General features: G+C 54.3%; 5 protein-coding genes across 5 annotated transcripts; 3 read left to right on the top strand and 2 right to left on the bottom strand.

Annotated features, from left to right (window-relative positions):
• Positions 1-523: 523 nt before the first annotated feature.
• LTS14_008876 (uncharacterized protein) lies at positions 524-1,143 on the bottom strand (the record flags this gene model as incomplete). The annotated part of the gene is made up of 2 exons (XM_064841561.1): positions 524-599; positions 659-1,143. 2 exons carry the CDS (start codon positions 1,141-1,143, stop codon positions 524-526), a joined length of 561 nt encoding a protein of 186 aa, XP_064690724.1.
• Positions 1,144-1,775: 632 nt separating this feature from the next.
• Positions 1,776-4,067, top strand: LTS14_008875 (uncharacterized protein; the record flags this gene model as incomplete). The annotated part of the gene is made up of 3 exons (XM_064841560.1): positions 1,776-2,065; positions 2,121-2,196; positions 2,253-4,067. The coding sequence occupies 3 exons, from the start codon at positions 1,776-1,778 to the stop codon at positions 4,065-4,067; spliced, it is 2,181 nt and encodes a 726-aa protein (XP_064690723.1).
• A 254-nt stretch (positions 4,068-4,321) lies between these two features.
• On the top strand, positions 4,322-7,516 carry LTS14_008874 (uncharacterized protein; the record flags this gene model as incomplete). The annotated part of the gene is made up of 4 exons (XM_064841559.1): positions 4,322-4,557; positions 4,606-4,985; positions 5,613-5,835; positions 5,887-7,516. The coding sequence occupies 4 exons, from the start codon at positions 4,322-4,324 to the stop codon at positions 7,514-7,516; spliced, it is 2,469 nt and encodes an 822-aa protein (XP_064690722.1).
• A 1,601-nt stretch (positions 7,517-9,117) lies between these two features.
• Positions 9,118-9,957, bottom strand: LTS14_008873 (uncharacterized protein; the record flags this gene model as incomplete). Its single annotated transcript, XM_064841558.1, has 1 exon — positions 9,118-9,957. The coding sequence occupies one exon, from the start codon at positions 9,955-9,957 to the stop codon at positions 9,118-9,120; it is 840 nt and encodes a 279-aa protein (XP_064690721.1).
• Positions 9,958-10,299: 342 nt separating this feature from the next.
• LTS14_008872 (uncharacterized protein) lies at positions 10,300-12,579 on the top strand (the record flags this gene model as incomplete). The annotated part of the gene is made up of 1 exon (XM_064841557.1): positions 10,300-12,579. One exon carries the CDS (start codon positions 10,300-10,302, stop codon positions 12,577-12,579), a length of 2,280 nt encoding a protein of 759 aa, XP_064690720.1.
• Between the last annotated feature and the right edge of the window lie 171 nt (positions 12,580-12,750).

Here is a 12,750-nt window from a genome sequence, read left to right as displayed (position 1 = left end):
TTGACGGACTGACGATTCTTGGGGAAGTAGCTTGAAATCTAACTATCCGAAAGTCCATCGTAAGGATGGCAAAATACCTTGGTGTGCCTTCCCTTTTGCAGTTCTGATCCACTGTGTGCCTGGCCATCAGCATCAGATTTCAGACTTAGTTTCGATAAGACTACTGATAGGGAGTGACAATTTTTGCCAGTGTTCCAAGCTACGCTCTTTCTTGGGAAGAATGTTGGAAGACCAGGACCGGGTGCGTGTACTCGTCCTGCGTTCCAAGTACATTCAATCACAACATCGGCTCCAATTTCATACAATTCTCCAAAGCCTAGACTGTGTATTCCATGCTTCTGCTCCCTCTCAGGGCGCTCTATTGAAAGGGCAGTAGTAGAGCGCAGGATAGACCCTTGTGTACTTGAGCAGCGATATAGAACTGCAGGTCAACAAGGAGATATGTGGATTATAGGGATTTGCAAAGCATGTGCTGCAAGTACGTTATTCCGTTCGCCGCTGTTCAAACACACTGTCGATGCTATCAGGACGGTACATAATAAGCCCGTTCCAACGGATCTCTCGCCGCTTCCCAGGCCAGCCAATCTGATCTAGTAGTCCTGTTTGTAGGTCAGCATAAGGCACAGTATTCAAGCCATAGTAAGAGCAAAGGACATACGGCAACAGCCCCATCCCATTGACCTTCCATATCCCCAACGCCAGCGCCAGAAAGTTACACCCAACAAACGCCGCCTTCACAAGCAGCATCTGACCGCGATTGCTATCCGTCTCCAACCTCTGAAACGTACTCTGTATGCTGAACATGGCCGTGATCGGACCCTTGAACAACATGAATACCATCATGATGCTGAAGATCTGCAGGCTGTTGCCTGTCATGTACATGCCTATGGCGTTCATGGGGAGTTGTTTGGCGGGAGCTATCGCGAGCTCCCAAGCTTTCTTCAATTTGAGAGTGTCCATCTCCTCGGGTGTGGGTTGTTTACGAGCGGGTGCAGCGGCGGTCTTGGAGGACTTTTGTTTGGATTGAAGGGTTGTGAAGCCTGGTGGGTCGACGATGTTGGCTTTAGGTTTGGTGAGGGCGGTGGAGGTTGATGTCATGTCGACAAGCCATTGCGGCGGTGGAACTGTGACTTGTGTTGTCATGGCGGACTGTTTTGCAGTAATTGGTGATGTAGAGGATGCATTCTGAACTACAAGGTCGACGCCGTGAGAACAGCGAATGCCAAGCCGTGCCGGCGTTAATCCATTCACCTCCGTCTACCGCTAAATGGGCAAGCTTCAGAGTAAAGATCCACATCATCCCGAGCGCCTTCCCCAGACGCCTCGACACATTATTCGCAGAATCACATCCCTCCTCCCACAACAACGACATCCGTAGAGATAGCACGAGCAATCTCCCGTGCGACCGCCGACCACCCCGCGCCTGCATAGCCCCGCTTTTGGAGCGATCCGTACAAGCACTATCGTAGGGTGCAACTCTCGAGGGCATTGGCTGGATAGGTGAGAAGAGGCGCATGATCGATTGAGAGGATTAGGGTGTGATTGCCCTGTCCTACTGGGCGGGAGTCGAGTAGGACAAGATGAGTTCGGGGCAGGATGCGAAGCTCTTTGCTAGAGTAAGTTCTGCACCTCTGCATACACACATCCCTATCAGCATACCCGAAGTACGGATTGGAGGTCGAAGTACGGCTTGGAGACCTTGAAGCTATCGGAGGTTATGCGCACCCATCGTATGGCCTGCATGAGTCGCAAGTCGAGCAGCCATACCCACCACCATGTTCATCCCCTACACCTACGCCGTGCACCAAGCCTCCTACCACGATCACCCACCCATCCCTACCCTGTACCATAACTTACTCTTCACCCAACAACGTCAGGGCAAAGTAGCGGAGCTTCGCCTCGAGCTCAACAGTAGCGGTGGCAAAAAGGACAAGAACTTTAGTAGCAAGAAGATTGCGCTGAAGAAGATTGTGGCTAATATGACGATGAGCAACAATGATATGGTGGCGCTGTTCCCAGATATCATTGGCGTCATGGGTGTCAGTAGTCTCGAGATCAAGAAGATGTAAGCAAAGATGCTGATTTTGGGACGGCGAGGCATTGTGGCTAATTGACTCCAGGTGCTTCCTTTATCTCGTGAACTACGCACGAGCGAAGCCCGAGATTGCGCTCAAGGCCCTTCCCATCTTGATCAATGTGTGTATAGAATTCTAGTGCTAATGGCGATACTGATTAGCTGACGACTGATGCAGGACCTTGAAGACTCAAATCCTCTTATGCGCGCGCTAGCTTTACGAACGCTATCGTACATACACGTGCGACAATTCGTCGAATCGACGCTACAACCCTTGAAGTCGTTATTGAAAGACTCAGATCCGTACGTGCGGAAGACTGCAGCTTTCTGCGTTGCAAAGCTATACGATCACGACCGCACGCTGGTAGAGAGCAGTGATCTAATAGATCGACTCAATCTGATGCTGCGAGACGAAAACCCGACTGTTGTATCATCGGCTCTTGCTGCACTCATGGACATCTGGGAACGTAGCGAAAGCATCAAACTGACTATCGACTACGCCAATGCCAGTAAGATCGTCCAGATTTTGCCCGACTGTTCGGAGTGGGGTCAAACATATATTCTGGAAGCACTCACATCATACGTCCCTCAAGACATCTCGGAAGCCGCACTCCTCGCTGATCGCATAACGCCACGCCTATCGCATACGAACTCCGCTGTGGTACTCACGTGCATACGCGTAATACTTTACCTGATGAATTACATCGACTCCGACAAAACCATTGCATCACTTTGTGCAAAGCTCAGTCCGCCTTTGGTCACATTACTCAGCAAGGGACCAGAAATTCAGTATTTGGCACTACGGAACGCACTCTTGATTCTACAGCGAAGACCAGAGGTTCTTCGAAATGACATCCGAGTCTTCTTCTGCAAGTACAACGATCCGATCTATGTCAAGGTGACTAAACTAGAACTCATCTTCATGCTTGCTTCTGAGAAGAACATTCGTGAGGTACTGACTGAGCTACGAGAATACGCGACCGAAATTGACGTGCATTTTGTGAGAAAGTCTGTGCGAGCGATAGGAAAGCTGGCCATCAAGATCGAACCTGCGGCAAAGCTATGTATTACAACATTGCTGGAGCTGGTGGCGACAAAGGTCAGCTATATCGTGCAAGAGGCCACCGTCGTGATCAAGAATATCTTTCGAAAATATCCAAATCAGTATGAGTCGATCATCTCTACGCTCTGCGAGAACCTTGATAGTCTGGACGAACCGGAAGCTAAAGCAGCTATGATCTGGGTCATTGGGCAGTATGCCGATCGAATAGATAATTCAGAGGTCTTGCTTGAGGACTTCCTGGATAGCTGGCCAGACGAGACACATGAAGTGCAGCTTGCTCTTCTGACAGCAACGGTGAAGCTCTTCATACAACGGCCGACGAAGGGGCAAGACATGGTCCCCAAAGTTCTGAGATGGGCGACTGAGGACACGGATAACCCGGACTTGCGGGACAGAGGCTATATGTATTGGCGTCTCCTTTCCAGCAACCCCACGGCCGCGAAGGATATTGTAATGGGAGGTAAGCCTGCGATCACCGCAGAGAGCGAGAAGTTGGATCCCGTGACGCTGGAGGAAATGTGCCTCGTGGTCGGCACACTGGCTACAGTCTACCTCAAGCCCGTGCACACCGTCTTCCGCTCCGCTCGAGCAAGACGCTTGATCGATAGTCCTGCACTCCAAAAACACAACATGCCCTCGTGGCAAGCGGCGCAGCAAGCGAGACTCTTGACTGAGCAACAGATGGCTATACAATCGAACGGCGCTGCCAACGGGCGGAATGGTGATGTGCTGGATGAGGCGGATGCGCTGTTCGCTTCGATGCATGGCATGCAACTTAACGATAATGATGGTTTTGGTGGAAGTCCGACGGCTGCCACGCATGGCGAGCAGGGTGGACAGATGTACATTGTTAACCAGGGGCAGGGTTTGGGGACGGTGCAGCCGACTCAACATGTACAGAATGGGGAGGGGGATCTGTTGTCGTTTTGACAACGTAGTGCGTACGCAATAGTTCGGTCGCTGCGTTTCTTATTCGACTCGGCATCTTCTCGCCACCACTTTTCTGCCCCTGTCCTCCTCATCACCAAGTTCCATTTCATATTTCGCCCTTCCTCTTCGTCCTTGCAAATTTGACACGACTTCTGTCAGTCAGTCTGTACCATGGCCATACCTTACGCGTCGCTCCTCGACCTTCTCCATCCTTGAATACTTTGATCCATCGGTACATATATACGGACAAAGCAATGCCGCCTCGACCTTTCCCGTTCCCGCTAGGCATCGGCACAGACATCGTGGACACGCGGCGCATCCGAGGGATATTACTGAAAGGACAATCGCAACCCGGCCACGCGAACCTCTATCGTTTCCTCCGAGGCTTTCTTTCGTGGCGCGAACAAGCAATCTTCTGGCAGGTGTTCCACCAAGGCCCTGAGGTTGTCTATGATGACTTGCCAATGGCGGTCAGGTATCTGAGTGGAAGGTAGGTAAGCCAGTGGCCATGATACAGGCCCGTTTTGACCTTGCGTAGATGGGCGGCGAAAGAGGCGGCGATTAAAGCTGTTGGGCATCGCAGACTGTCCTTTCGACATGTCCAGATCCTACCCAGCTTGCCGCCGCCAAGATCAGGACCACTGTATGCACTTATTCTGGACAAACCTGCCTCGGCGTACAACAGGACCGTGCAGAAGGATGGTTCCGACAGCGAGGAGTCGCCCGATGACAGCCTGTCGCCAAATGAGACACCGAGCGGGCGCAACAGATCTATACTCACCACTGACCCGATTCCTGGTGAGCTGCAAAATGACGACGTGGACGGGCAGATAGCAAAAATTAGTATTAGTCATGACGGCGAGTATGCTACTGCGGTGTGTTTAGCTGTGGAGGAGCCTAGAGAGGGCGATGTTGGAGGTGAGGCGGCTGCTCGAGAGCCATGATGTCGTTTATTATGCATTGTCTTGTTTGCATGGCATGCGAGATCAACAATGATGGCTGTGATCGTCAAATTATCGTAGTGCGTCTTCTACTCACTCCTTGATCAATAGCATGCATGACCTACGTGACTAGTCAGAGTCAACACGCGTTGGACGGTTGACAGGACGCCTGCCGTTCTTAAGTCGGCCCTAATGCATATAGGTGTTTTTAAAGTAATGAAGACATCCTAGTCTCCAGCTCAATCCAGCCTTCCGCACCGTAACAAGGCTTTCCATTGCGGGGATATCCCCAAGACGGTACAGAAGATACCACTATCAAGCTTCTCAAAGCCGATTGTAAGCACATATCGATACGATATATCAACCCAACACGTTTGATTCATCGAGCCAATGCCACTTCTTAACTGTGAGCAATGTCGGCAACGAAAGACACGTTGTGACAAAACCTCGCCATGCTGTTCGGCGTGCAAAAGTGCCGGTCTTCAATGCAACGCCACACAGCGAGCACGTCTGCCACGAGGGCGAAGCGGGCGACTCCAAACCGCGAATGCGACTCTGGAGACTCGTCTGGCTCGATTGGAAGTGTTGCTGAAGCACAGGTCAGCTCCTGGGCCGCATGTAGATGAACAGGACGTGATCGCTGCTGGACGGTGTCCTGTGCCTGATCTCCGGACGGACAATGAGTATCCTGTCGCAGCAGATTTCTGGACGGCACTGACACGGGAAGTGACGGCTGTACGAGCGGCTCTCGAGACGCCAGACGAGGATGATGGCTGTTATGTCGGGCGACCAGATGAAGCTGAACATATCCACTGCCTGCCAGGAGCGTAAATGATATCATTGCTCTCTCCCGCACCTCGACTGAGTCCATGTCACAGCCTCTCTCAGGACTCCCGCTTGAAGGATGTGCTGTTCGAGGTGTATCGAGAACGCGTGGACAGCGTCTTCAAGCCTGTGATATTTCCCAGAGTGATGCAAGATCTGATCGGTACTCAAGATCAGTCGTCGCCACAAGCTCTCATGGTCGCCATCCGCTACATGGCAGTATGCAGTCTTAGTGAATTCGAGTGCGTGCAGCTGCTGGGGCAAAAGCAAGATATCGTCCTCGATAGCTACCGGCATGCTACGGAATCTGCGATCTCCGCAGCGAGGATACTCGAAGCGCCAACCGTACGAGGCCTACAGGCATTTGTGATCTATCTGCAAGCACTGAGGACACGCCGAGGTCATGCGCTGAATTGGACACTGCTTGCTGTAGCCGTACGCCTGGCAAGCGCATTACAGCTTGGGAAGGAGGATCCTAACACAATGGACTTTGAGACGCTGGAGTCTCGTAGACGACTGTGGTATAGCATATGCATCATGGACACACAGGCCACGCTCGATCGAGGATCCGCGCCTATGATAAGGGCAAGCGCTCTTGGTCCGCCACCCCTAGATAATGACGACGTGGAATGCATGTCGATCATCACGCCTCCAGCCAAGCCATCATATGGTCCTAAGTTCACAGACATGACTTTCACGACCATGACGAATCAAGCCATGGTCTGCCATAAGAGACTATGTGATGTTCGATGCACCAACGAACAAGACTGGGAAAGCTGGAACAAAAAGTTGCAAATCTTCAACGACCTCGAAGCCTCATACGATCGCAGCTACCTCTCCATCGACCTCAGCAGTGCCCGTCCGATCGAGATACTGACTCGATACGCCGCCGAAACCATCCTCGCCTGTACACGCCTCCTTCTCCGTCGACCACCCTTCATCCAACAATACAACGCCATCCCACCTTGGGATGACTTCAACCCCATGCTCGCCGCGACAGACGTGCTAGAACGGCATCTGCGATTCGAGTACCGTGAACTAGCACCCTGGGCGTGGAAGGAATGGCCGCCGTTGTACGCACTAGCTGTGGCTCTAGCTGAATTGTGTCGAAGCCCGTCTGGTCCGGAAGCCAATAGGACATTTGTCGCTTCGTGTGGGATCTTCAGGAGGTATTCGTGTTTGCCGAATGATGATCCTGATCAGGGGATGCTTTGGAAGCCGATTGCAAAGTTGCTGAGGAGGGTCACGAGACTGCGTAGTGAGCATCTAGCACTACCGCCAAAGGGACTGTCAAACCCAGCTCAGCTCGATGCGGTACAGTTGGCCTTTGACGGGAATGATGGTCGTGCATCCGACGTTGATGTGCCGAGGATCTATGGTATGGATGATCTAGATGCCTGGCTGAATGAGAACAATGCTCTGTTCAGCGACAGTACAATACCAGCAGCACAAGACGAAGGTGGATCGGCTACGACAATTTTTGATCTGAACCCCGAGCACGGTGTCTCCTGGCTGGACTGGGACGCCCTGATCAACGACAAAGCCGAGCCACATCCATCTAGGAAAAGCACAAGTCTCTACAGGAAAGGCTTGACAACCTCAGAATCAATCCTTCCAATCCGCCCCACGACCTCCTCCCATAGCGTTTCGGCCATTCTTTGTCCACGCTCACTATCCATATAAGAGCTCTGCGGCTTGACCTTACACTCAGACAAGTAGCGACCATGACTTTCCCGACCAGCGATGACACCATGGACTAGTGTCCGACTACCCTCTTCCCCCGTCCGGCCGATCATGGCGAACATACCCTTTTCGAACATATTACCATCCTTGTTGCGGCCGAGCTCGGTACCGCACCAGCCTGGGTTAACGAGGTTGACAATGGTGCCGTTCGTGTCTGCTGTACGGGAAGGGGAGGGGAGGTGTCGAAGCATGCCTTGGAAGACTAAATGGACCATGAGTTTGCTCAAGGGGTATCGGGACCCCATATCCGCTGTCTTCAGATCACTCAGAGCATCAAGCACACTTTCCCCCGCGGGGACATCGAGCTGGGTGTCTGGACCGAAATAGTGTATCAAAGACCCTACGATCGCCAGATGGGTGTCGACTTTATACCTCTCCGCTGTCGACTGCAAGAGTGGGTAGAGGGATAAGATCGTGAGGTACGTGGAAATGACATTAATCGTCAGTGTTCGTTCCAATCCCTCCGATGTCTCGAAAGCGGTGAGTTCGATCCCGGCGTTCGCTATGAAGCCATCGAGACGTTGGAGCTGCGATTTGAGGCGCGATGTGAAGGCGCGGACGGAGGAGTAGTGATCGAGATCGACTTCCCAGACTTCGATTGTTGTGGTCCCTTCGCAGTTCGTCTCCCTGAGGATGGAGGATTTAGCTGCTTCGCCTTTCTTTGGGTTGCGGCAGCCGAGAATGAGATTGGAGGCGTGCAGACGGGCTCTGTGTGTGAAGAGTCCATCTATCAGCGGCTTTGGTCACCGTTATGATGGGTGGATGGGACTACTTGCAGGTGTTTCGCAGCGTCCAAGCCAAGACCGGTGTTCGCGCCCGTGATGAGGAAGGTCTTGCCTTTGAGATCGATTTGAGGTAGAGTGGTTGTGCCCAGAGCTTGACAGCTGAGGAAGCGGGCGATATCGTGTGGTGTCGGCATGGCTTTTGCTTTAATGGTAGGGGACAGATCGCTCGCTTGTTGGATCACGAGAGAGACTTTGAAGATGAGATGGATGCGTGGTCATGACTGGGAAGGAAGGGGGCAGGTCTATATACGCCACCCCAGCGAGTTGCAGAGGTCACTTTCGCCATTCCTCAACCTCATCGTCATCAGGATATGGCAGAGGCCACAGAGACCGGAAGGTCGATGCTGATTGGCTGAATTCATGCCAAGACTCGAAGCTCCAAAGGCCGCAGAGGCCGGACGAGCATTGTAGAGAGATGATGGCAAAGACGACTGCGAAATGTGGAGGCTCGCCTCGACTCACCCGTCGTTAGTCACTCGACACCTTGTTATGTACCTTGTTGTTGAAAGAGCAATCCATGGGTTTGAGTGTGAGCGTGCGGGATGTCGGAAGGAGACCAACCGCTCGATTAAAGTAGCTATAAGATGTGGTGGTCAACAGGCTGAGTGTGATGTACAGCGATGTGGTGTACACGCTAGACATCGGTTGTGATGTACATGTACACAGCCATTACCAATCATCTCCTCTGCATGTCCTACAGTAATTCGCACAGATGTACAGCCCCTCCACTCCACTCCACACCCCTCTGATCCTGATCTACCACCCCTGCGCCCTCATCCTCTGCACCAATCCAATGACCCCCTTGAAGTTCTCCTTGAACCTCCTCCGCCACCGCTCCTGCCTCAACCGCTTCCTCTTCAAGCCCGGCCGTTCGTGAAATCTCTGTCGGTTGAAGTCTTTCCGCACGGAATTCCGCGCGCACTGCACTTCCAAGCTTCGGAAGGCACGACCGATGTCCATTCCGCGTGCTTGGTCGACAATTACTGTCCGGCCTACACTCGGACCGAGTTTTATGGGTAGGGGGGCATTGGCGTCCATGTTGATGGATGATGATAAGGCCGAGCTCCGAGATGAGCGGCCGGAGGTGTCCCGGGGGTTGAGTAGGGAGGCGTAGTCTGCGGTGCTTCGACGGCCACCAGCTGAGGAGCTGATACGGGTGCTCTGATTGGCTTGTTTATTCATGGCGGCGAAAATGTCGTCCATGGAGTCGCCGGGTGGTGGGGCGTAGCGGTCTATTGAGGCTGAGCGGGCGGTGGAGGGAGGGTTGTCTTTCTGCTGCGCTGAGTTGGATTTGAAGTGCGAGGTTCGGGTTGCCGGGGCGGAGGGGGTGCCTTTGGTGCCGTCGAGAGCGCCGTCGAGGAGGGCGGCGATGTCGAAGTCGGGTGCGGAATCATCTGGTGAACGCCGTGGAGCTTTGCTGCGGTCGTCTCGGGAAGGAGGGGTGGTGCTCAAGGGTCGGCGTGCTGTTTGGCAGTGTCGGGTTACGGCTTCGATGGCTTTTCGCTGGGGAAGGCGCGGATATGCTGCTGGGGCTAGAAAGGGAAGGAGCGGTTGCGAGGAGCGAATGAACGCTTCGCCGACTTTGTAGAGCTCCATTGTATCAGACCTGCCTACTATTGAAAGGGAAGGCACGAATGCTACATCGCTGTATGCAGCGTTGCGGACATGTCAAACGACCGGGAGTGCTCGGCAGAATGATTCTCCGCGCCGTGCTTGAAGCTCCAAGCTGAACATTTGAAGATCGTGAGGTCGACCACAAAACACAATACAACTTCTGCTGGACGACTCGACTGGACTGATCCGCTACCTACCACGTGCCCTCAACACTCACTCACTGTCCATGTAGGTCCAGAAGGCTTCATACTGGTCACATCATCTTATAGAGCAGTAGCACAGTCACACGTACGCGAGCCTGCCTGATCCGAGCACACCTCAAAGATGGCCTACTACGGAGCTCCACCAGGCGCATATGGTGGTGGTCAACAGGCACAGTACGGCGCTCCTCCTGGCTTCGCACCACCCGGCGGCATGCCGGCCAACTCACCCGGCGCAATGCCGAATCAATTCCAACCTCCACCCAACATGCCCGCCAACATTAACTGGAACGCCTCCACCATCCGTCTCGGCGTGGATGGCCCACAAGCACGTGACGATCGTGGAGGCGGACGAGGCGGGAGAGGCAGGGACGGCGACGGGAGAGGAAGACTAGGCTTGGGTGCAAGCAGAGATGACCGAGATAGAGGCGGACGAGATGTCGAGAGGGATAGGCAGGCAGTCAGGGATAGTATGCAGGCTACTCACCCACCCACTCGCGAGGAAGTCGCTCGGACCATCTTTGTCGGAGGGTTGAAGGAAGGTGCGCCCGGGGATGGTCAAATCGAGGAGGTGCTGAGGTGTGCGGGCAAGTTACGACGCTGGACGAGGGCGAGAGACTCGGCCGATCAGCTGTGTCGGTTTGGCTTCGCCGAGTACGAGGACGTGGAGTCGTTGGAGGCGGCCAACGCTATTTATAGTGATGGGATTGAGGTCCCGGTGATAGAAAAGGGGGAAGTGGTCAAGAACGATGAAGGTGAGGCGAAGATGATGAGACTGCTCGTGGTAGTGGACGAGCAGAGTCGGGACTACATTAGTGAGTGGAAGGGGAAGCGCAAAGAAGATGACGACGCTCGCCAGTTCCGACTGGATGGGTGCAAAGAGGATCTTCGACAGTGTCTGGCCGCCATCACCAACGCTAACGCCTTCGTCGCCAATGCTATGGTCATGCATGGACATGATGCCAATGGCGATACCAACATGACGAACGGTGACTCTTTCGCAAACCAAGAGGACATTGTTACCATTCCCGTAGCATCCGAAGATGAGCTCTCGGATATCCCTGCCGAGATGCGCGCCACCGTGGCTGCCGAGATCAAGAGATTTCGTGATCGTTCAGGCCGCAAGGATTTCGAGCGCATGGCAAGGGACGAGGGTACTGAGCACGCGCGCCAACGTTATCGGAATGGAGATCCGGATAAGCCCGTGGCAGAGTTGAACAGCAATATACCGCTTGGGCCACGAGGTCAGCAAGTCCCGTCTGGACCCAAAGGCTACCGAGGCGCTCAGCTCCCATCTGATTATGCGAACGGCGTGGCTTTCGTCGGCGCCAACGGCTCCACAAACGGGCAACAACCTGCCGAAGACGAAGCCGAAGACGATTCCGAGCCCGATGAAGCGGTCGAGGAGCGCAAACAAAAGCTCAAGGAGGATGTCTGGGAGGAGAAGTTCCAAAATGCCGAGCGTCGCTACCAGGGTCGTGAAAATTCGCGCGCCACAGCCCTGGCTCGAGAGCGCGAACGCGACGCTCGAGAGGCGAGGAATCAGACGCAGGAGAAGAACGATGTCATGCGGCGTCTGGCGGAATGGGATGATGCGAAGGAGGAGCGGATGGGGAGGGAAGACTACTATCTCGATCGCTCGTCTTGGTTGCGCAAACGCGGCAATTATCGTCAGCAAGAGGAGTATCGGGATGCGAGTGATCGCCAGGAAGAGAGAGAGGAGTTGGCTATGAGACGAGAGGAGAGCAACGCCATGGCTGACGACTTCCTCGACCGCACGGCTCAGGATCTCGCGGCGCGCGCCGCCGGTGGCAGCGCTCAGGCGACTGCGGCTCCCGGCCTCAAGATCTCCCTCGGCAACGTGGCAGCTCGACAACGCACTGCGCAAGCCACCGCGACCACCATGACGAACAACAAACGCGGTGGCACCGCCCTAGCCGACGTCGAAGGTCTCCTCGAAGACGAAGAAGACGCCGCTCTAAACTCCACCTCCAAACGGCCCACCTTGAAACCCATCTCCGCAGCCGACTACACCAACGTCCCCACCCGCGGCCAAGACCTCACGGACTCTGAACGCGCCGCCGCACGCCGGGACCTCGCGGCCGAAATCCCGAATAATGTCGACGAACTCTTCGCCACGCCATTGAAGTACGAGTTCCTGACGGAGAGGGTGCTGGAGGAGGAGATCCGGCCGTATTGTGGACGGTTGGTGGAGGGGTTTTTGGGGGTGAGGGAGGCGATGTTGGTGGAGGCTGTTTTAGGGGGTTTGAGGGAGAGAAAAGGAGCGAGGGAGGTCGTGGGGGGGTTGGAGATGGCGTTGGGGGAGGAGGCGGAGGTATTGGTTAGGAAGGTTTGGCGGATGGGGGTTTTTTGGGGGGAGGCGGGGGCGAGGGGGTTGGTTTGAGAAGTCTAAGGAACAAGAGAGTGAGGGGTGGGTATGGCGGTGAGATTGTGTGGAGGTGAGGTGGGGTGGGAGGTCATAGCATGGGTGAGTGGACATGGGACGAGCCGGCGTTTGTGCGGCGCCCGACCGACACTACGCTGGGCCGGAGGTCGTGAAGGCCTGTCCTCACAT

This window comes from Recurvomyces mirabilis (assembly GCF_035927965.1).
Source record: "Recurvomyces mirabilis strain CCFEE 5264 chromosome Unknown scaffold_28, whole genome shotgun sequence".
Taxonomy (NCBI): Eukaryota; Fungi; Ascomycota; class Dothideomycetes; order Mycosphaerellales; family Teratosphaeriaceae; genus Recurvomyces; species Recurvomyces mirabilis.
This window is presented reverse-complemented; position numbering and strand designations above follow the sequence as displayed.